The 20,825-nt window shown below is 45.0% G+C and overlaps 1 protein-coding gene across 5 annotated transcripts; it reads left to right on the forward strand.

Moving 5' to 3' along the window:
* The first annotated feature begins 18 nt into the window (after positions 1-18).
* LOC137357128 (uncharacterized) lies at positions 19-20,504 on the forward strand. Of its 5 annotated transcripts, none has more exons than XM_068023178.1 (13): positions 19-1,164; positions 3,085-3,357; positions 4,767-4,871; positions 5,241-5,302; positions 6,218-6,311; positions 8,344-8,461; positions 10,792-10,973; positions 11,872-11,953; positions 12,658-12,818; positions 15,039-17,759; positions 18,732-18,857; positions 19,414-19,544; positions 20,051-20,504. In XM_068023178.1, the coding sequence occupies exons 2-13, from the start codon at positions 3,258-3,260 to the stop codon at positions 20,201-20,203; spliced, it is 4,035 nt and encodes a 1,344-aa protein (XP_067879279.1). In that variant the 5' UTR covers positions 19-1,164; positions 3,085-3,257; the 3' UTR covers positions 20,204-20,504. The 5 variants fall into 5 exon arrangements, with proteins under 5 accessions (XP_067879279.1, XP_067879282.1, XP_067879280.1 ...); XM_068023181.1 differs by having other exon boundaries at positions 4,770-4,871; XM_068023179.1 differs by having other exon boundaries at positions 19-201.
* Positions 20,505-20,825: the final 321 nt, after the last annotated feature.

Below are 20,825 nucleotides of genomic sequence, written 5' to 3' on the forward strand. Positions count from 1 at the left end.
AAATAGCCTCAAAATCACTGTTGTTATTAATAGAAATTTAATGCACTCATGCATTTTTCAATCTGCTGTTAACGAAGGTGTTAATCTGTTTCAGGAATATCAACAAACACATGAAGTGATCATCCGCTAATAACTCCATAAAACTGTTCAAGGTTCATAAGAAAAGTCAAGACTGAGAAAAAGCCATTTGGTTTTTTTCAAGTAAGATTGAGGAAATATTTTAACATTCTGGTTTCAGAGGTGGAAAGACTGCTGGTTAGTTACTGTCCTTTCACCTTTGGGATCTAGGTTCATATCCACTCAGACAGGAGGTGAAGGTCTGTTGTCTTGGGGACAACAGGACAATGCAATGGAATAGAGTTGGGCTTCTCAACTGGGGGTCCTTGAGAAGGTGACAAGGCGCTGCCCCACGTTTTCTCCCAACACCATCAATCTGGCCCCCGCATTGTGTCAGCTCTTTCTGACAACTGATTGGCAGCCATCACAGCGAGCACCATACCAGTCATATAACCCAGCTGACCTCCCACCTCTCCAATGAGCCAGCAATTCATTTCCAAAGTTCAACATCAAAATATTGTCAGCAGTTTAGCTGTAAATACATTTTGCACTGTTTAGATCCAAGAATAAATGTTATTACTGCTTGATGTTTGATTTATTACTATTCTCTCCCAGTGCTGCTCCCCTGCCCCCCCCCCCGCACCCCCACCGGTGATTCTGGGTTGTGTGAGCCGCCCATTTTGTTTGAATTATCAGTGCTTAGAGGGATAGAAGCTTCGATAGAGAGCGGTCTCCAGGTATTGAAACCATGAAGCAACAAACCCAGAGCTTGTAACAGAATGAAACTGTCAGATGGGAATTATTTAGGACCCCAGTCACAGGGAGCAGGAAGTTCCGGAGAGAGGATAGCAGGTGGTGGGAAGAGGCTGCAGAGAAAAACCAGGAACCAAAAATGGTCAGAGAGGCAAAGGGGGCTGGAAGCTATGGGTGGGGGAAAATGAGCCCTGTTAATTCTATGTGTAGAACATGCTTGGGACTGGAGTGCTATAAACGTCCAGGAATATGGAGGAAGAAGTGGCAAGGACAGCCTGCAGAATCAGTCTCCGTGAAAAACACTGATCATTTACTTAAACGAAGAGAAGAAACTGAAGCAAAAGGAGGTAAGTGGTAAGTAGTTGTTCCAAACCTGCTGTTGTGCTGGGCGGGGAGGGTGATTTGGAATGTAGGTGGTGCCCTGGAGCTGTGAGGTTGTTTGAATAGTGCAAAGCACAAGGATGGGCACTGACCACTTAAGGTGTTTTAACTGTTGATAGGTGATTGGTGGCTTCATAATGCCTGAGACTGTGATGGAGACAGATTCAATAGCAGCTTTTAACAAGAAATTGGATAAATCCTGAAAGGAGAAAATATTGCAAAGATGTGAGTCAAGAGCTGGGAGTGGGATGAACTGGCTTGCTCTTGGTAAGAGCTGGCAAGGACACAGTGGCACAGACCATGATACCCCCACTCAACTTCCAGCCTGATTGTAAGGCAACATTCCTTTGGGTATGAGTGACGGCCTGTGCAGCTGAGCCCCAGGAATTAAAATCTCTTGGTACTCCTGCTGCAGAGGTCTGGGTGGTTCACTGACCACCTCGAGGCCTGTCTGCATGGACATAGAAATCGGGCCCTTTAAATTTTGCTACAGGATCCTCAGAATGGGCAGAATGACCTGTGCTGTACTAGTTTATAATTCTATTCCATTGGAGACAGTGAGGGTTCCAATCTGCAGTTTGCAATCCTGATTCTGTTTTTTTAATTCATTCATGGGATGTAGCTGCTAAGACTAGCATTTATTGTCCATCCCTAATTGCCCTTGAGAAGTTAGTGGTAGTGAGCCACCTTCTTGAATACAATTGAGTGGCTTGCTAAGCCATTTCAGAAGGCAGTTAACAGTCAACAACATTGCCGTGGGTCTGGAGTCACGTATAGATAAGACTGGGTAAGGACATCAGATTTCCTTGTTTAAAGGACATCAATGAATCAGTTAAGTTTTTACAACTGTTGGGTAGTTTCATGGTCACTGTTACTGATACTAGCTTTTTATTACAGAGTTTATTTAATAACTCAGTTTAAATCCTCCAGCTGTCATGGTGAGATTTGAGCTCATCTTAGGATCATTAATCCAGGCCTATCTGTCATGACATTTTGTCTCTGGGTGCCAGGTTCTGTTGAGTGCAAATGCAACAAATGTATCAGACAGATAATGTTTCAATGATCTGCCAAGTAATACTCCATAAAGGATTCCCAAATGAGGAAAAGGTGGTGTTTGTGTTTTGCAGGTGGTCTGTCGTTAGTTCTCCTAACTCAATGCTTAAACAACACAATGACACCATGAGGGTTATTCACGAGCCCATCTAACCAGAAAATTGTGGGTTTGAGCCCCATCGTAGAATTTGAGCATGTGACATAGACTGATGTTTCAGGAGTTTGCTGAGGGAAATCTGTTGGATTGACAGTGCTGTCTTTCAATAAGACATTGCACGGAGGCCCTGTCTGCATCTTTCACTGGATGTAAGAGATGGCTACCATTCAAAGGATCCAGTTTTCCTGGTGTCCTGGCCAACATCCCTCCCTTAACCAGTGCTTCCGAAAATAAACTACTCATTCATTTCACTTCTTGGATTTTGCTGTGTGTAAAATGACTGCTGCAGTTGCCGACATGACATTAACTGCAATTCCAAACAGTTCTTTGCATAGGAATTACTTTGGGATGTTTCTGACAGATGTGATAAGAAGCTATACAAATACAAGTCTTCCTTTTCTCACTGAAATTGTTCCAGCTTTTATTATTTAAATGTTAGCAGATGATCTGAAGCACACAGTGGAGATGTGATTTTGAGAAAGGTTTCACATCGCTCTGGGTTAAAGGCAAAACTGTGGAGGAACCATTCGTTTTATAGGGTAGAAATGCAAATCGGTGCATCAATTGCAAGTAGGAAGAAAAAATATACTTACTTTGTGAAAGACATCAAAATAGCACATATTGAAATTCAGAAATCTAGAAGTGTCAGTAATCTCAGCATTTAACACTTCTAATCACTGCAGATCAGTAATCAGTGCAAGTAGGATGCCAAGGCACTATTGTACAAGTTAGAGGAGGCCATGTAAGAACTGGAGAATGCTCGGATGACATTACACCTTAATACAGCATCCAGTTCTGAGCAGCGATATGCAAGGGAGATATTCAAGACCAAGCGTCACAGAGAAGAGTCAACAAGATGAATCTCCAGCATCAGAGCACTGAGCTAGAGGATAGAGTGGAACCACTGCCGCAGTGTTTACATTTTCCCATACCAGCCACCTCTTTGTGGTGTCCAGGTGAGTTGAGACACTAATTTAATGTCAAATGGTGACTCATGCTCACTGAGTCTTGTGACTCAAGAAGAAGTTGCATTTATATAGCACCTTTAACATAGTAAAATGGCCCAAGGTGCTTCACAGGCGCATTATCCAATAAAATGTGAAACAGCGCCACTTGAGATGTTAGGACAGATGACCAAAGAGGTAGGCTTGACGGATAATCTGAAAGGAGGAGGGAGAGCTTCAGGGAGTGAAGGGAGTGACCTTAGGGTCACAACAGCTGAAGACATGGCCAACAATGGTGGAGCGATTAAAATCAGGGCTGAGTGAGAGGCCAGAATTGGAGGAGCACAGAGATCTCGGAGGGTGTTGCAGAGATAGGGAGGGATAAGGCAATGGAAGGGTTTGAAAACAAAAATGAGAATTTTTAAATTGAAGCATTGCGGGACCGGAGCCAATGTAGGGTAGCAAGTACAGGGGTGACTCATTTCATTTCGGATCCTTAAAGTCAGCAGACAGACTTTCATTCCATTGATTTGGGCTGGAGTTGATCTTGTTAACCCTGAGGTAAATTTTGAGTGATTTTTACTTGGGTTGAAGAGTGTCATTGTTTTATTTTTAAGAACTTAGAAGCTGATATCTGTGCAGCTCAGAAAAATGTTGGTAGCCAGGCTCTGCTGCCAACAAGCAGCTCTGCTGTTTGTCCTTTTGAATGCCAAAATAAAATACGTTCTCATTTTTTAAATGCTTTCAGTAAGTTGGGTCAACAAAGTGATACGACACAATCACTTCACAAAACAAAGCGCATTCAGCACATATTTTAGATTAGGATTCTTGCTTTTCTCTGTCTCCGGCACTCAAATGTAGATTTACTCATAGCTCTTTGCAACTCAGTGCTGTAGGCGAGCTGTATGTACTCAACACACACTTCTGCTCTGACTCTTGGGTTTTATTATCCCATGTACTGGGGGAGTAAAATTGCAGAGAGTGGGCATGCAGGTTCTGAGCCTGTAAGGAGCAAGAGTGGTTGTACGTAATATGTCTGTCTGCAAATCCAAATAGGAAAAAAAACTGTTGTTCAAACAGGCATTTTTTGCATACGACATAGTAAGGCACTGGAGTTCCCAGCCAGACTGATCCAATCTCTCAGACATGTTGTAGAACACCAACATTGCTTTGATTACCTTCCTTGTTAATAATTCTTCATTCCTTCCTGATGTTTCTAGGAGCCATTGATGCTGAATAACAGTTTTTTTGAAGTTTCTACTTCACTATGGGTTCAAGTAGCAGAGTGTGGCAATTCCTGTTTCTCATGTTGGCTCTTGTACTGAGAGGTAGTGGCTGTTTCTCACTTTGTAGAGTTGTGGTCTTGTCTGCAAGATAGACTAATCTCTTGTTTTTAACGCCTGTTTCTATTAATACTGCAGCAGTCGGGCAGAGCGAGATGAAAAGGCAAGTCAGCTCTCGTCTGGATCCCGTTGAAGCCAAGACGACCCTTACAGCAGAGGATGCAATTGTCAGGATTAACCAGCGTATGTTCCTGAATTAACATCTTGGTTTATTTCACTATCATTGGGGGTAAGCTGTTCTTGAGCTACTCCCTGGTAGCTGCTGTATGAGTGTGCGTGAAACTTTTCCTACGACTCGAAACTAACTTTCTTGACTGATGAATTCCAGAGACATCACCCCTTGCAATGGAACTGGTTTTTAGAAAGTTACCCACTGTCCTCATGTACTTGCTGCAGCAATTTATCAACACATTGTTGCAAATGATTAATTACGTTGCAGTCAGCCTAGTGTGCTGTAAATTGTTTTGTGCTGGTTTGAATACTGGTTGCTCCCTTGATGATCCTGACTGGGCTATGGGATCAAACTGCTACCGTTTGCTCTCCTATTTATAGGTATCTTTCAGTATGAAAAGCCCTGGAGGAGCTTCCTCATTGAAGGGGACATCATCAAACCTGTAAGTTCCTTTTCAGTTTTTCCAGATGAATGTGTGATGGTCAGTGGCCCCTCTTAGCTTGACGAGGGGATGATATACCCTGTTGTTTCATTTCTTCATTCTTCTCCCTGTGGATAAGTGCCTCAGATTGAGGCGAGCTGTTCCTTAACTTTTGGTTATACTTGAGCCCCACTCTCCTAATCTTTGAGCACCCACTTTTGGTGGGTTGGAGGGGCCAGGATGGGGGAGGGTTGGTTAAGCTGGAGGATCTTCTCATGGACCTGTTCCTGAGCTGAGCTAAACAGGTGCAGGACTGCTGGGGCACATGGGTGTGGAGGGAGGGGTTGCTCTGGCTGCAGACTCTATTCTGCAGTCTTGTTCATGCTCGAGTGGTTCTGCAAAGGGAGTATGCAGTGTTAACTGGTACGCTTGATGCCTTCCATGACCAGTGGGCACTGCAGGGTACACAGTGTCTTGTAGACATGAATAATTTTGTGATTTGGTTGGGAAGGTATCACTTTGTTTTTGGTGGGACTTGATATTATTTTTGCACCTTTTAGTTTGCTTGGACCATCCTATCTCTACTTATTTAAAAGGTACCTGGATATGCACCTGAAGTGCTGTAACCTGCAAGGCTACAGACCGGGTGCTGGAAGGTGGGATTAGATTGGGCGGCTCGTCTTTTTTTTTCAGCCGATGCAGACACGAAAGGCTGAATGGCCGCCTTCTGTGCTGTAACGTTTCTATAGTTCTATTTCAGTTTGGCCGAAAAGATGCACTTGTGATAATTGGATACTGGGATTTTTATTCTAGCTACGAGATACATTGGTTTAAAATTTTAAATCTCTGGTTCATTGTCAATGCTTGCTGTGTATTGGGTGCTCTGATGGGATGCTGTGTGACTGCAATTGCTGTCTCTTTTGCTGCTCCAATCAGCTGTGGAGGAATGCTGTACTATCTGAATCCAAGACATGGCAGAAGTCGCCAGATGGGATGGTGAGAATTCCATATAAAATATCGCAGCAGTATGGTAAGTGCTGAGTGGGACCTCTGGGTTGGAAAGTGTTAACCTTCCCTTTCAGTAAACACAGCTTTCTAAGCTGTGGTGAGGTGTTGGCACAGAATTGCAGGGCAGGTGTTGTGCCCGTGATTCCACACGGTTGGGGCTCCGAATCATTCTTATTTATTTTTTATTTATTTAGTAAGAGATACAGCACTGAAACAGGCCCTTCGGCCCACCGAGTCTGTGCCAACCAACAACCACCCATTTATACTAATCCTGCAGTAATCCCATATTCTCTACCACCTATCTACACTAGGGACAATTTACAATGGCCAATTTACCTATCAACCTGCAAGTCTTTGGCTGTGGGAAGAAACCAGAGCACCCGGCAGAAACTGATGCTGATACTCCATCGAGCAGCTGGCCTTCCAGGTCCACACACCCAGACTTTAGTGAGCCACTAAGATGGACAAGGACAAGGCAAAATAATTCCCCCCCTCTCTAGGTTCATCAGTAACCAACCCCAAGGCTCTTGCTGCATCACGCTGTGCGCCTCCAAGCCCAAATGATGATGATGTGTCATGTGTGGGTACTAGTGACTGTTACCTTATTAAGTTCTGATGTTGCCAGGTAAAATATCTGCTCTTCCCCCATTTTTCTCCTCCTCTCTAGGTATTCATTTGTGTAGATCCTCAGGTGTGTCTTCTCCTCCAGTACCTTAATCGAGTGGCCATTCATAGTCCTGCTCTGTCTATGATCCTTTCAGCCTGTGCTGGAATTAGCTATTGAACTGCAGTCATTTGTTATGAACCTGGACTATAGAAGCACAGTATTTATAGTCTACTTCTCTTTCCTTTTCTGAGTCTAAAGAGTTGCTTTCAGAATAGTCATTTGTGAGAGAGATCATGGCCGAGCTCGATTTCCATTCTCTTGCAACATCCACGCTTCCCAAAAAAAGGGTCGCTGGTAGTGCAAGGTATAAATGTTGCCTGATGTTATTCCCCTGCTCACCCAGGAACTCAGATCTATTGTAGCATGCTAGCTAGTGTCCTGGTTGGGACTGGTTAACTAATCACAAAGCTGACACGGGACCTGAGATTGTCCTGATCAATGTGGCTCAACCAGATAAACTTGGGCTTTGTGGAGGGAGCCTCAAAAATGAATTTTTGTGGGCTATTTGACTACAGGGATTGTCAAGAGTTGAGCCCCAATCCTGTCTCCACACACTTGCTCTTTGCAGTGTGGTCACTGGATAACTGTTTGTCGTGGAAACCCTGACTGAAATGAGTTGATGGAGCACAGGCCAGTAAGTATCCTTCTGGTATGTAAATGAAATATCGATAATATGATGGCCAACAAAAGATCTCCTGGACCATCCAGCCTCACCCTTGTGCATCGCAATACATGCATCTCCAGCCAAATGATCAGTTTCTATTTCAGTTCATTAAGTGTAAACGTGTCTGTGGACAGGACATTTTCGTTTATATGGTCATAGCCAGATTAATACAAGATCTTGCAAGTCTCATTGTGAAAATGCATTAAAAGCACAAGGCAAGAATCACAGACTAGGTTAGTCGTCATTTGCCAGGAAGAGGCACATGCAGGAAATCTACCAAAATGTTAACTTGTCTTTTCTCTTCCAAGTCTTTTTCAGATGCTGACTGGTGTAATGTGTTTCTGTTTTCTGTTTTGAGTTCAGATTTGTGTCTTCATTTAAAATATACATACACTCTTTGAAGGATCTAGAACGAGAGGTCACAGATTTCAAGTGATTGACAAAAGTGACTGAGGAAAAACCTTTTCATGCAGAGAGTGGTTAGGATCTGGAATGCACTGCCTCTGAGAGTGTGGTGGAGGCAGATTCAATCGAGGCATTCAAAAGGGAATTAGCTAGTTATCTGGAAAGGAAACATTGCATGATTACGGGGAGAAGGCGGGAGAATGGCATTTGGTGAATTGCTCAATCGGAGATCCGGTGCAGACATGATGGGCCAAATGGCCTCCTTCTGCGCTGTAACAATTCTGTGATACATATACATATTTTCTCCTCTTCCTCCAGACGAGGAGACTCGGAGCTCCATCATTCGAGGTTTCAAGGACTTTGAGAAGTTCACGTGCGTACAGTTTTTACCTCACAGTGATGAGGACGACTTCATTTCCATTCAACCCATCCACGGGTATGTATCATATGTAGGGGCTGAGGTGCAGTGGTCCTGGTCTACGAGCTCGCTTTGTTTTTGGATGCAGGCTGATTGCAGCTAAGCCTGGTGATGCTTCCAGTTCACTGCTAACATTCCCCAGGAGCACGAGTGAGAGGCCATGGGTGGCAAGGTGGCAACAAATGTGACATTTTTAGACTTGCACGACCACCTATCAAATGCCATCCGAGAAATGAGGAACATAGCTAAGTGGGTAAAATCAAGCAAGCAATCTGCCTTGTACAAGCAATTACTCTAAAAGAAAGTCTTGAATTTATATAGCGCCTTTCATGACCTCCGTTTGCCGCAATGTGCTTTACAGCCCATGAAATACTTTTGAAGGATAAACATAAAATGTTGGAAATACTTGCATGTCAAGCATGGCTGTGCATACAGAAACAGAGTTAATGGTCCCACTATTTACTGCGGTGGTATTTCCTAGTGTCGCAGAGATTGGGGGACAGAGTTTTGGTCGCCTGAATGCTCACTTTTTTTCCAATGGGTACACCCCCCCGCTGTCCCCTCCCCCCCTCCCCCCCCCCAACTCGATTGACACGCTTGGGTGGGGAACACTACAGAAGAAAGCACAGCCCAGGAGCAAGCAGATTTCCTGCTGCTGAGATTAGAGATTGTGTGAGGTGGGTATAGCATGGCTCAGAGGGTTGAAGAGAGATTATGGTAGGGGTGGTCAGAGAGAGGTTGAGATGGGTGGGGGTTTGTGGGGGGAGTTCAGTCGTGGTGATAGGAAGCAGGTTAGTTTGGCGAGCTGCGGGGAAAGCACTCTTAGTGCACATGACCCACAAGCAGTGCTGGAAAAGCACTTGCCTCAAGCACACAGCGCTCCTCGCCTCCCTTCAGCTGCCAGGTTTTTCAGGCCCAGTAAACCCGGCCAGTCAGCGTTAAAGTTGGAAGAGAGAGAAAATCTGAGGCATGCATTTACATGAGTGACCACCTTTTGGGATTAAATTGAAAGAAGTACAAGTAAATTGCTACTTCACCTGCAAGGGGTGGTTGGAGCTGTAGATAATCAGATGCACACCTGCCCTTTCCCCTCCTCCCTTCCCACTGTCCAGGGTTCCAAACACGACTTCAAGGTGAAAGAGTGATTTATTTGTACTTTTTTAACATTAGTATTCTGTATTCACTGCTCACAATGTGTTCTCTACACTGGGGAGACCAAACACAGACTGGACGATCATTTTGCTGAACACCACTGTTCAGTCTGGAATTATGACCCTGAGCTTCTGGTTGTCTGTCATTTTAATTCTCCGTGCAACTCTGACCTCTCTGTCCTTGGCCTCCGATGGTGTTCCAATGAAGCTGCGTGGAAGCTTGAGGAATGGCGCCTTTTCTTTCAATTAGGTGTTTTACAGCCTTCTGAACTCTATTGAGTTCCACAATTTCAGATCATAACTACTCCCTTTTGTTTGGACAACAGCAGTCGTAATGATTCTGCTGTTGCCATTTATAGCTCTTCTTGGCTCATCTGTTTGGTTTCTTTTACTTGTTCCATTACCATCCCCTTTTGTCTTGCCCCATCATCCCTTTATTCATTTAACCACTCCTCTCTCCTACCCTATCACAGACATTCTCTTTGGTTCTTTCTTCCCCTCTCCCGCCCTTTCTCAGCCTTTTTACTTGGTTAAAATCTGCTGCACCTGGGACATCTTCCAGTTATGATGGAAGGTCAATGATCTGAAACTCATTCAGTTTATCTCACTTGACCACTTGAGTTTTTCCAGCATTTTCTGTAAAATTTCAGATTTCCAACTTGCCGAAATGCTTTTTGAAATGTAGTCACTGTTGTAATTGAGGAAACATGGCAGCTCATTTGAGCACAGCATGAGCTTGAGATTAAAAATGATCAGATAATTTGCTTGTGATGCTGGGTGACAGATAAAGATTGTCCAAGACACAAGGAGAGCTCCCCTGCTTTCCTTCAAATTGTGCCATGGGATCGTTTACATCAATTTGAGAGGGCAGAAGGAGTGTTAGTTTTAACATCTCATTTGAAAGATGAGCCCTCCAACATTGCAGCACTCCTTCAGACCTGCACTGGAGTGTCAGCCTAGATTACGCGCTCAAGTTGCTGGAGAATGGGGCTTGAACTCACGGACTTTTGATTCGGCTGACCCCTGTTTTGTGTCGTGTTTACCTTTCAGTGAGGATGGCTACACTGCTCAATTTTGTTTCCAGTTCTTTATCATTTCCCAATGCTGCATTGCAATGGCCTTTCAGTTGTCGCTGGATAAGAGGTCATGTTTCAGTCTTGTCTTTGAGTTTAATGGCCATTTGTCTCTGTCTCTCAGGTGTTACTCGTCTGTGGGACGTGTTGGTGGGATGCAGCTTATCTCACTCAATCACCAGTGCCTGAAGAAGGGGAAAGGAGTTGTTGAACATGAGATCATGCACTCACTGGGCTTCTGGCATGAGCATGCGAGGAGCGACCGAGACAAATACATCAAGATTGAGTGGAAGAACGTGTGGCCTGGTAATATGGTTCCTTTCCTTCCACTTGCCCGTCAGTACATGTCTGGATAATCCCCCTCCCATCAGACTAAACTTGAAGCCAAATTCAGGGAATCTCAGAGCCTTGGGACCCTGTAAAGTATTTCGAGCACGAATGGGCCATTTGACCCAACATGTCCATGCCAGTGTTTATGCAGCCTCCTCCTGCCCTTCTTCATCCAATCCCATCACCATATTCTACTGTTCCTTCTTAACTCATTTATCTAGCTTCTCCTTAAATGCATCAACACTATTAGCCTCAACTACACCTTGTGGTATCAAGTTCCACATTTCAACCACACCCTGAGTGGAGGAGTTTCTCCTGAATTCCTTATTGGATTTATTGGTGACTATATTTATGTCCCTTCGTTCTGGTTTCACCTGCAAGTAGAATTGCCTTCTCTATGTCTGCCCTGTCAAACCCTTTTAAAATCTTGAAGACCACTATCAGATCAGCCTTCCAGTCTTATCTAGGAGGCACACTTGAAAGCAGAGAAGATCTGCTCCAGGGAGCGTGAGATTCCTTTCCAAGTCTTTGTTTGTAAGTGCAACCAGAGCAGGGAGAAGCCGATATCTGCTATCATCTCCAGTACCACATTTAGACAATATGTCTGAAACTGAGATGGATTTGAAACCTAGAACCAACCTGCTCTGAAATTGCTTACGCACGATCAGTAGGTCCTGATGCAAGGGAAGAGTAATTGAAGTTCAGACGAATAGAGTGGACCTAATTTGCTCACGTTATGAAGGTACCCCATGGTTTGTAATGGAGTGCTTTTATTAGTTAATGCAAGACATCCTGACATAGAAAGATATCTTTTAAGAAGTGTAGTTTTGTTTATTGCTAACATGTGCCATTGGCTACCTGGCTTCTGTTTCAGGTTATGAACACAATTTCTTGAAGCAAAACACCAACAATCTAATGTCCAAATATGATTATGGCTCCATTTTGCACTACAGCAGGTGAGTACAGTGGGGAGTTGGTATTGCAGCCACTCCTTTCTCTGTATAGCCTGAGTTGGAAGTAACTGAAGCCTGGGGAACATCTCAGGGGCTGACAACATAGTCACAAACTGATGTGAAGCCCTGAATTAAATCTCAGCCCAGATGCTCTTATCCTGCATGTCATCTGGAACTTTGCACCTTCCCTAAATTTGAGCTTATCCAAAATTTTGCTGCTCGTTTCCTAAATTGCACCAAGTCCCATTCACCCGTCACCCCGATGTTTGCTGATTTACATTGGTTCCTGGCGCAGCAACACTCCTTTTATTTTGATAGAAGAAAACTCACAGTTGTTTTCAAATTTCTCCATGGTCTTGCCCCTCCCTACCTCTGTAATCTTCTTCAGCCCGACAATCCTCCAAGATCTCTGTGCTGCTCCAATTTTGGCCTCTTACATGTCCCTGATTTATCACTCCACCATTGCTGGCAGTGTCTTCAGCTGCCTGGGAACTTTATAAAGTGATCCTTAAAATCAACCTCTTTGACAGAGCTTTTGGTCATCTTTCCGAATAGCTCCTCATGTGGCTCAGTATCACAGTTTGTTTGACAATCCTCCTCTGAATTGCCTGAGGACATTTTACTGTGTTAAAGGTGAGATGTAATGCAAGTTGTTTTATTTCATGACACCTGCTTTAATGTGCAATAAACTTCTTGCCCAAATGTAGGACTGCATTTTCCAAGAACGGACAGCCAACCCTAAGAAAACTTATGGATACCGATGCTGTGATTGGCCAGCGTATCCGGCTGAGTGAGCTGGACTTGCTGAAGGTTAACAGGCTCTACAACTGCACCACGCATCTGAAAGATAAGGCGAATTTGTTGAAACGTAAGGGTCTGAGGAACCAATTCTTTTAAGAGAACCCTTGACTCCTCTAACGTTCAAATGGGTCTTGATCCTGTGTGAAAACCACAACAAAAATCAATCACAAGTTTATGCAGGTCTGAGTTATATGAATCCAAGCCAAATTGTAAAGAATGCAGTGAGACACAGATCTCTTTCTTGATAGTAGGTTTATTCACAGAATGCAGCATTGCGTATCTCTGCCTCCTCCTTTTGCCCTGCCCTGTCTGCCTGTGTCCCAGCAGGCTGTCTTTAATTCAGGACTTCGAGTGGATCTAAACAATGCCTTTCACATGAGTATCTTCAACAAAATAATTAACCTACTATTAACAGTCTGTGTCCATGAGCATAGCAAATAACCTCTTACTCGTTCTTCCTTGGTTTCCCTCTGTGCTGCTCCTGCTTACTTTCATGGACCGCCGGTGTTATTTTTCTCACCTGATGCTGCTTGTCTGTTTGTCCCCATACTCCCTCATTTAGGAGGAGGGAAAAGAAAAACAAGATTTTTTCAAAAACATGAAATTGCTTTTGAATTCCTGAATAAGACCTGGCAGTTTGCAAGACTCTGAGAACTATACTCATGATCCACTGATTTGAAAACTGTTTGTGGGCAGCTGAATACAAAAGTTGCAGAACGCAACTGAACTCGTACTGATGTGTCTCTATAATATCCAAGACATTGCAGTTTAAATGCGCGTAACAGGTTATTGTGGAATGTATGGAGGGTACATGTACTCACTGAATTATCAGGTGAGTTCCACAAGGAATCCATTAATAGGATTTAACCTTTATTAGCAGCAATACTTTCAGAGCTACTGCATGCACTGCAGGTTGGGTGCTGTTCTGTGAGTTCAACTTTCAGTTAACAATTGTTTTGCAACTTCCTGCACAAGAGAAGCTTTCAGTCAAGAGCTATCTGCAGAATCTCTCAGATTCGTCAGTGATAGTAACTACTGACATGATCAGGGATAGGAAACTTGGGATTCGCGGATGTGCTATAACCAAGCTGGGGAGGTGAGTGTCCATCTTGAGAGTAAACAGTAACCCTTTATTTGTATGATAATGGCATTGTACAAGGAGAATGGTATGTAGATAGGATGGGCTCTTCCTATCTAAGTGTTGGTACACAGTGCTGCTTGTATATGTCTCTGGATTGCAGATACAGAAGCCTTTATGCATAAAGAAGGTCGTGATCCCATAACAAATCTCGATACTCAAAAGCACAGTGAGTAGAAAAATTTCTTGCTGTTGTGATTAAATAACTTTTGAAGAGGGACGCTCCTGATTTGGTTTACCCTGTGTAATATCGGTGGCATTCCAGGAGCTGTGGTTAAGCACATACCCTTCTACTGCATGTCCTTCACACAACAGCCTTGAGTCACAGCTTCCTGTCCTTCACACAACAGCCTTGAGTCACAGCTTCCTGTCCATGTTGTTCACAGAATTTTTGTTCTCTTCATTCTGTGTATCCATAGAAAAGATTTCTTTTTAGTCACGAGCTTGGTACAATTAGCCTGTGCATAAGGGAGAGGGTTCTGTGGCTCACTGACTCCTTCACCAACAGCACGACTCTTGGTGATGCTCTGATGTGACAAAACAGAACTGTTTTCCCTTTCCCTGTCGTGAGGGGCTGCCTTTCCAACATGTGCTTGAACTAAAAGTCGAACTGACGGCAGAATATACCCAGCAGACCGCTTCAGCTTGAAGCATGTGGGATTGTTCTCCTTAAAGCGAAGGAGATTTGATAGAAGTGTTCAAAATCGTGAAGGGCTTTGATAGTATAAAGGAAGAGAAACTGTTTCCAGTGATGGAATGGTGGGGAGCTGGAGTTCACAGGTTTCAGACGATTGGCAAAAAAAAAGAGGTAACATGAACAAAGTTTTTTTCACAAGAAGTTGTGATCTGGAATGCGCTGCCTGAAAGGGCAGTGGAAGCAAATCCAATATTAGATTCAAAAATGAACTGGAGAAATATTTGAAGGGGGCAAAGATGATAGGGTTAAAGGGAATGAATAGGGAAATGGGACTAATTTGGATAGTTGTACCAAAGAGCTGGCAGAGGGATGTTGGGCTGAATTGCTACCTTCCATATCATTCTATAATTCATGAAACCTCAACAACTGACACTTTAAAGTTGCAAATCCTTATTTAAACTGTTCGATTTCTTCCCCCCTCCTCCCACCCCACCCCACCCAAATCACCTTAGGTCTTACATTGCTATATGAAGATGGTTCCTTTCGTGAGCTTGGAAGAGCCAAAGAAGCTGGGAGATTGAAACCTGTCTTGGATATTTCTCCTGGAAAAGGGAGAGTTCACACATCAGCACATCTTGTGATGGCCTCGGGTGGGAATGGATCCATCATAAACTGGACCATGACCGCTGCCCGCAGATATCCTGAATGCTTTCTGGTACACAAGTGCTCTCCCACTTCCTGGCTGACTAAGTTGGTGCCTGCAGTTGACAGTACCTCCAGAACAGCTGTGTCAAAGGAGCCCGCACTTGAAGCTTCTGGGGACCAGATGGAGTTGTTGGGTGTTGCACAGGTCCATAAGGGAAAAACTGAGACACTGTTTCCAACGCTAACTGAGCTGCCTTTCGTTCAGAGTCTGACCACAAATGCAGTGACCACTCGCTCCCTTCTGCACAAAATGTCTTCTGCACTGACCATGCCATCACTGACTCAACGACCCACAGCTTGCCCCAAGGCGTATGTCACGTGCTTTACTGAAGAACCAGTTTTGCCACCGCAAAGCCATAAAACAGTTGGCCACATTGAATTGTTACCCACATTTCCCCACGCCCTTAAAATTAGCAACCAGACCCAAGAATCAATGCTGTTTCTTGCTGACTCATTCACCAGAGGTCGGCAGAGTCTGCGACCACTTAACTGGACTGACCCACCAGACACATACACACAAACAGCCAAAGTTATCCACCAACCTTCGCCATCAGTTGGGTTTCTTCCCACTGTGACCAATGATATTTATCCAAAACGACTGTCTATTTCCCACCAAAGACTTAAACACAGCCATCAACAAAGATTCCCCATTCTTCCTCCAGTCACCCAGACACAGGTAACTAGACTCTTGAAAACAGTGACTCCAGCCAGTGAGATTAAGGTGCCAGCTGTGCCTGGGCAGCCCTTAATCGCAGGCACAGGGACCACAATAGCACCTGAACCTCTTTCCACCCAGATTGAGGAAGCTAACAATGGGCAGATTAGAACGGCCTCATACACAAAAGGACCAACAGTGGCCTCACACACAAAAGGACTGGCTTCTCTCCTGAGAACTGGGATCCTGGCGAGTTGCAACAAGGCATGCAGATCACATGCCAGTTTGGTGCCAACTCTGCCTCCCCCTACAGAGAGCCTGCTGGTTTCCACACTCCCAGGAGAGAGCCTGCTGGTATCCACTCGGACATCAACATTGCCTCCTCCTCCAGAGATCCTGCTGGTGTCCACTCCCCCTGTGGAATCTCTGCTGGTGTCCACTCCCCCTGCAGAACCCCAGGTGACGTCCACAGTCTCATCAACATTGCCTCCTCCTGCAGAGAAACTGCTGGTTACCAATTCTCTAGCGGAATATCTGCTGGTGTCCATTCCCCCTGCAGAATATCTGCTGGTGTCCACACCCCCTGCAGAACCTCTGCTGGTGTCTAATCCCCCTGCAGAGCCCCAGGTGGCGTCCACACTCTCATCAACATTGCGTCCTCCTGCAGAGAGACTGCTGGTTACCAATACTCTGCCAGAATCTCTGCTGGTGCCCACTCCCCCTGTAGAATCTCTGCTGGTGTCCACACCCCCTGCAGCGCCCCAGGTGGCGTCCACCCTCTCATCAACATTGCCTCCTCCTGCAGAGAGCCTGCTGGTGTCCACTCCCCTAGCAGAATCTGTGCTGGTGCCCACTCCTCCTGCAGAGCTCCCGCTGGCGTCCACACTCACATCAACATTGCTTCCCCCTGCAGAGACCCTGCTGGTGTCCACTCCCCCTGCAGAATCTCTGCTGTTGTCCACTCCCCTTGTAGAATCTATGCTGGTGTCCATTCCCCCTGCAGAGCCCCCAGTAGCATCCATACTCTCATCAACATTGCCTCCTCCTGCAGAGAGCCTGCTGGAGTCTAGTTCTCTGGCAGAATCTCTGCTGGCGTCCACTCCCCCTGCAGAATCTCTGCTGGTGTCCACTCCCCCTGCAGAATCTCTGCTGGCGTCCACTCCCCCTGCAGAATCTCTGCTGGCGTCCACTCCCCCTGCAGAATCTCTGCTGGCGTCCACTCCCCCTGCAGAATCTCTGCTGGCGTCCAATCCCCCTGCAGAAACTCTGCTGGCATCCACTCCCCCTGCAGAGCCCCCGGTGGCATCCACTCTCTCATCAACATTGCCTCCTCCTGCAGAGAGCCCGCTGGTGTCCAGTTCTCTGGCAGAATCTCTGCTGGTGTCCACTCCCCCTGCAGAGCCCCCGGTGGCATCCACACTGTCATCAACATTGCCTCCTCCTGCAGAGAGCCTGCTGGTGTCCAGTTCTCTGGCAGAATCTCTGCTGGTGTCCACTCCCCCTGCAGTGCCCCCACTGCCGTCCACATTCTCAACATTGCCTCCTCCTGCAGAAAGCCTGCTGGTGTTCATACCCACTGCAGGCACCAGTGCCTTTGACAGCCGGTCACTTATTTCACCATTGACTTTGACCAGATTGTTCAATCCTGTGGTGAGCAACCCCTTGTATGATGTGAATATGATTTCTCCCAGTCACTCAGTGTTGTCTGATGAACTTTCTGTGGAATTGCTCTGTGACTTTGAACATGGTCTGTGTGACTGGGAACAGTCCACGACAGATGACTTTGACTGGATGCTTCATCGCCACCAAACATTCTCCAGGGAAACGGGACCAAAACGGGACCATACGAAAGGCCAGTGCAAAGGCCAAGGAGGTGAGGAAGTATTGTGAGAGTTTGAGGCATTTGGGAGATTGGAGTGAAGGAAGAAAGGGACAGCTTATATTTTTGGGCTTGCTTTCCAAAATCGGCACAGGCAATGGATAGATGTGACGAAAAGAAAGGTTCTGAATGTGTAAATCTCAAATCATGTTCATTAACATCTGGTAAGACAGAATACAGGTTAACCTTTCCTTTGTATGTTCTTCAGAACTCAATTTATTTTTTATTCATTCATGGGACGTAGAAGTCGCTGGCAAAACCATTTATTGCCCATCAGACGGTGATGGTGTGCTGCCTTCGTGGCTTGCTGTGCCATTTTAGAGGGCAATTAAGAGTCAACCACATTGCTGTGGGTCTGGAGTCTTGTATCGGCCAGATTGGATAAGAACTGCAGCTTTCCTTCCTTAAAGAACATGGATTTTTACAACAATCCGGTAGCTTCATGGTCATGAATGCTGATGCTCGCTTTTTAGTTCATATTTGTATTAACTGAATCCAGTTCACAAACTGCTATGGTGGGATTTGAACTCGTGTCTCTGGATTACTGGTCCAGTCATGTAACCACAATGCAATCATACCCATGTTTGATTGATTGTTGATGGTTAGGCTGTGGCCAGTTTGGGTACCTGCTTACATCACCCTCTCAGAACCACAGGGGAAAAATGCGATATGGATTTACGAGTTTGATAACTCGAATTAAAGGATTTAAGTTATGTTGAGAGGCATGTGATGTGTTCACTGGAACAGAGAAAATTAAGGGATAATCTAATAAGAGGGTTCAAAGTTCTTAGTGTTTGAGAGTATAAATTTTGAATTAGTAGTAAGAACTTGATAGGTACAAGGTTGGGAAACGAAATAGAGTCAATATCCAAACAGATTTTTGTTTTAGAGGTACTATTTATGACATTTTTTGATGGATGCGATGGTCAGATGGTTGGTTTGATGGGCTTTTTTTTTTAAATGCAGGTCGCTACCTGTACCTAGAAGCTTCGTATCCTCAGCAGAGTGGTGAACAGGCTGCACTCATCAGCCCTCTATTGAGAGGACAGAAGTGCTTGGCATTCTGGTACAATATGTTTGGCAAACATATGGGTGAGTTGTGAAGGACCCAGACACCAGCTTCAAACTTTTACTTGTCATAATTCACAGAAAGTACCTGACTTCAGCTCACTGCCAAAAAAAAGGTTGGCATGAAGAAAACTGCCATTTGTAACTGTGTGTGATGAAGGGCAGAAATGCATTTATAAGCAGAGGATGGAGCTTGTGAAGACGTGTGTTTGTGTGGTGTAGCTGATGTGCAGTGGGTACTGGAGGGGATTAAGTGTGTGGGACTGTGTGGAGGTTAATGTGTAGAGAGCAGGAACTCCTAGATTAGATTAACATTGAAGGAGCAATGTAAATCGGGATGGGAAAACACGAGGAAACATCACTTAAGGCAGATGGATTGGTTTATTGCTGACTGGCGGGAAAGCAGCAATGTGATCTTAGATTTGCTTTTGATATTCTCTGTCCACTGTAAATGACACTATCTTAATGGAAACCTTTTAATCAGGGACACCATGGGGGTGGGGGGGGGGATGCACTTAAGTTTAAAAATCAACTGCATGGAGGAAATGATGACGGAGAGTCCAAATCCGTTTTCTTGCAGGTTCCTTAAATGTATTCCTGAAATATGAGAACTCTCCTCACTGGCACAAACTGTGGTCCGTCTCTGGAAACCAAGGCCGGAGGTGGCTAAATGCTGAGATTGATATTTTCACGAATGGGGAGATGTATCGAGTAAGTCAAAATATGGTTTGTGTTGCGTTAAACAGGAAGGATCAGCATGCAAGCTGCTCAGGAAAGAGTCCCATCAAACATCAACTGTTATTGTCCGGTTAAACTGTTCGGTCTGCTTTGATTCAATTAAATTTAGAACACAGGCAGGGGAAACTCCATGACATGGAGAGTTGTGAGGGTGTGGAATTCATTTCCAGGGTTAGTTGTGGCAGAAACTATGTTGCCATTCGATTGGATAGATGCATCAATGGAAAAGGTTGAAAGGATATGGCAACAGGTCAGTTAAATGAACAGGATTGTTTGCTCACATGGAGGAGAAATGCTAACACGGACTGGATGGGCTGAATGGCCTGATTACCTGTTACAATGTCTGGATGTTTCTTGGTTTATTCTTCAGCCAGGCTGAGCAGCTGCTTGAAGAAACCTTCACCATCCATACCTGGCGTTTAGTATTTTACTGTCGCTCAGTTTCTCTTTACAGATCTGACTCGTCTTTGTCTCTTCAGGTGATTATTGAAGGCGTACTGGGACTGAACTATCAGAGCGATGCTGCCATTGATGATGTACATATCTACAGAAGCAGCTGTGCTCCAGGCAAGAAGCACCCGCCATCCTGCAACCGCGGCCTGAAGAAAAGGGACAAATCTCTCATGGGTTAGAGAGTGCTGACTGTAAATTCCTTCTATAAATTCCTGCTGAAGGTGTGCTGATTGCCTAATGTCAGGGCAGTGTTCATGGGCTGGCAATTCCACACACGAACTGGGACAAAAGGTGTGTTATATTCACAAGAGGAGCTCATCTGTTTGGGCTGATTTGTTTGAATAATAGTTCAACATAAAGCTTCTTCTTCTGAGAGATCGGAGCTCCTTTTGACACCTGACCCTCCTGCCAAAGTCAGTCTCCAGCCTCTGAGTCTATGTATTCAGGGTCAAATGCAATAAATGCTTGGAATTTGTTTTACCTTGTTTGTATAGATTACCATTTATCCTCCCCACATTCTATTGGGCATAGTGCAGGAATATGACGATCAGCCATGATCTAGAATGGCGGAGCAGGCCCGAAGGGCTGAATGGCCTACTCCTGCTCCGATCTTCCTATGTTCAGAATCTGGGATTCAAACACCTTTTAGACAACACTGTCCCCTGTCTGTCGGCAGGGGGCACAGATTTAAAATGCTTGGTAGAAGGATTAGAGGGGACATGAGGAAATCCTTTTTCACCCAGAGGATGGTGAGTGTCTGGAATTCACTGCCAGGAATGTTGGTGGAGGCAGAAACCCTCA

Source organism: Heterodontus francisci, chromosome 47, assembly GCF_036365525.1.
Source record: "Heterodontus francisci isolate sHetFra1 chromosome 47, sHetFra1.hap1, whole genome shotgun sequence".
Lineage (NCBI taxonomy): Eukaryota > Metazoa > Chordata > Chondrichthyes > Heterodontiformes > Heterodontidae > Heterodontus > Heterodontus francisci.

What these genes read in the sequence shown, in the direction of transcription:
- LOC137357128 (XM_068023178.1), top strand. Translation starts at nt 3,258, where the DNA reads ATGAATCTCCAGCATCAGAGCACTGAGCTAGAGGATAGAGTGGAACCA. An exon ending in TAAAATATCGCAGCAGTATG is followed by an intron (nt 6,312 to 8,343) that starts GTAAGTGCTGAG and finishes CTCTTCCTCCAG; the next exon opens with ACGAGGAGACTCGGAGCTCC. An exon ending in GTGGAAGAACGTGTGGCCTG is followed by an intron (nt 10,974 to 11,871) that starts GTAATATGGTTC and finishes CTTCTGTTTCAG; the next exon opens with GTTATGAACACAATTTCTTG.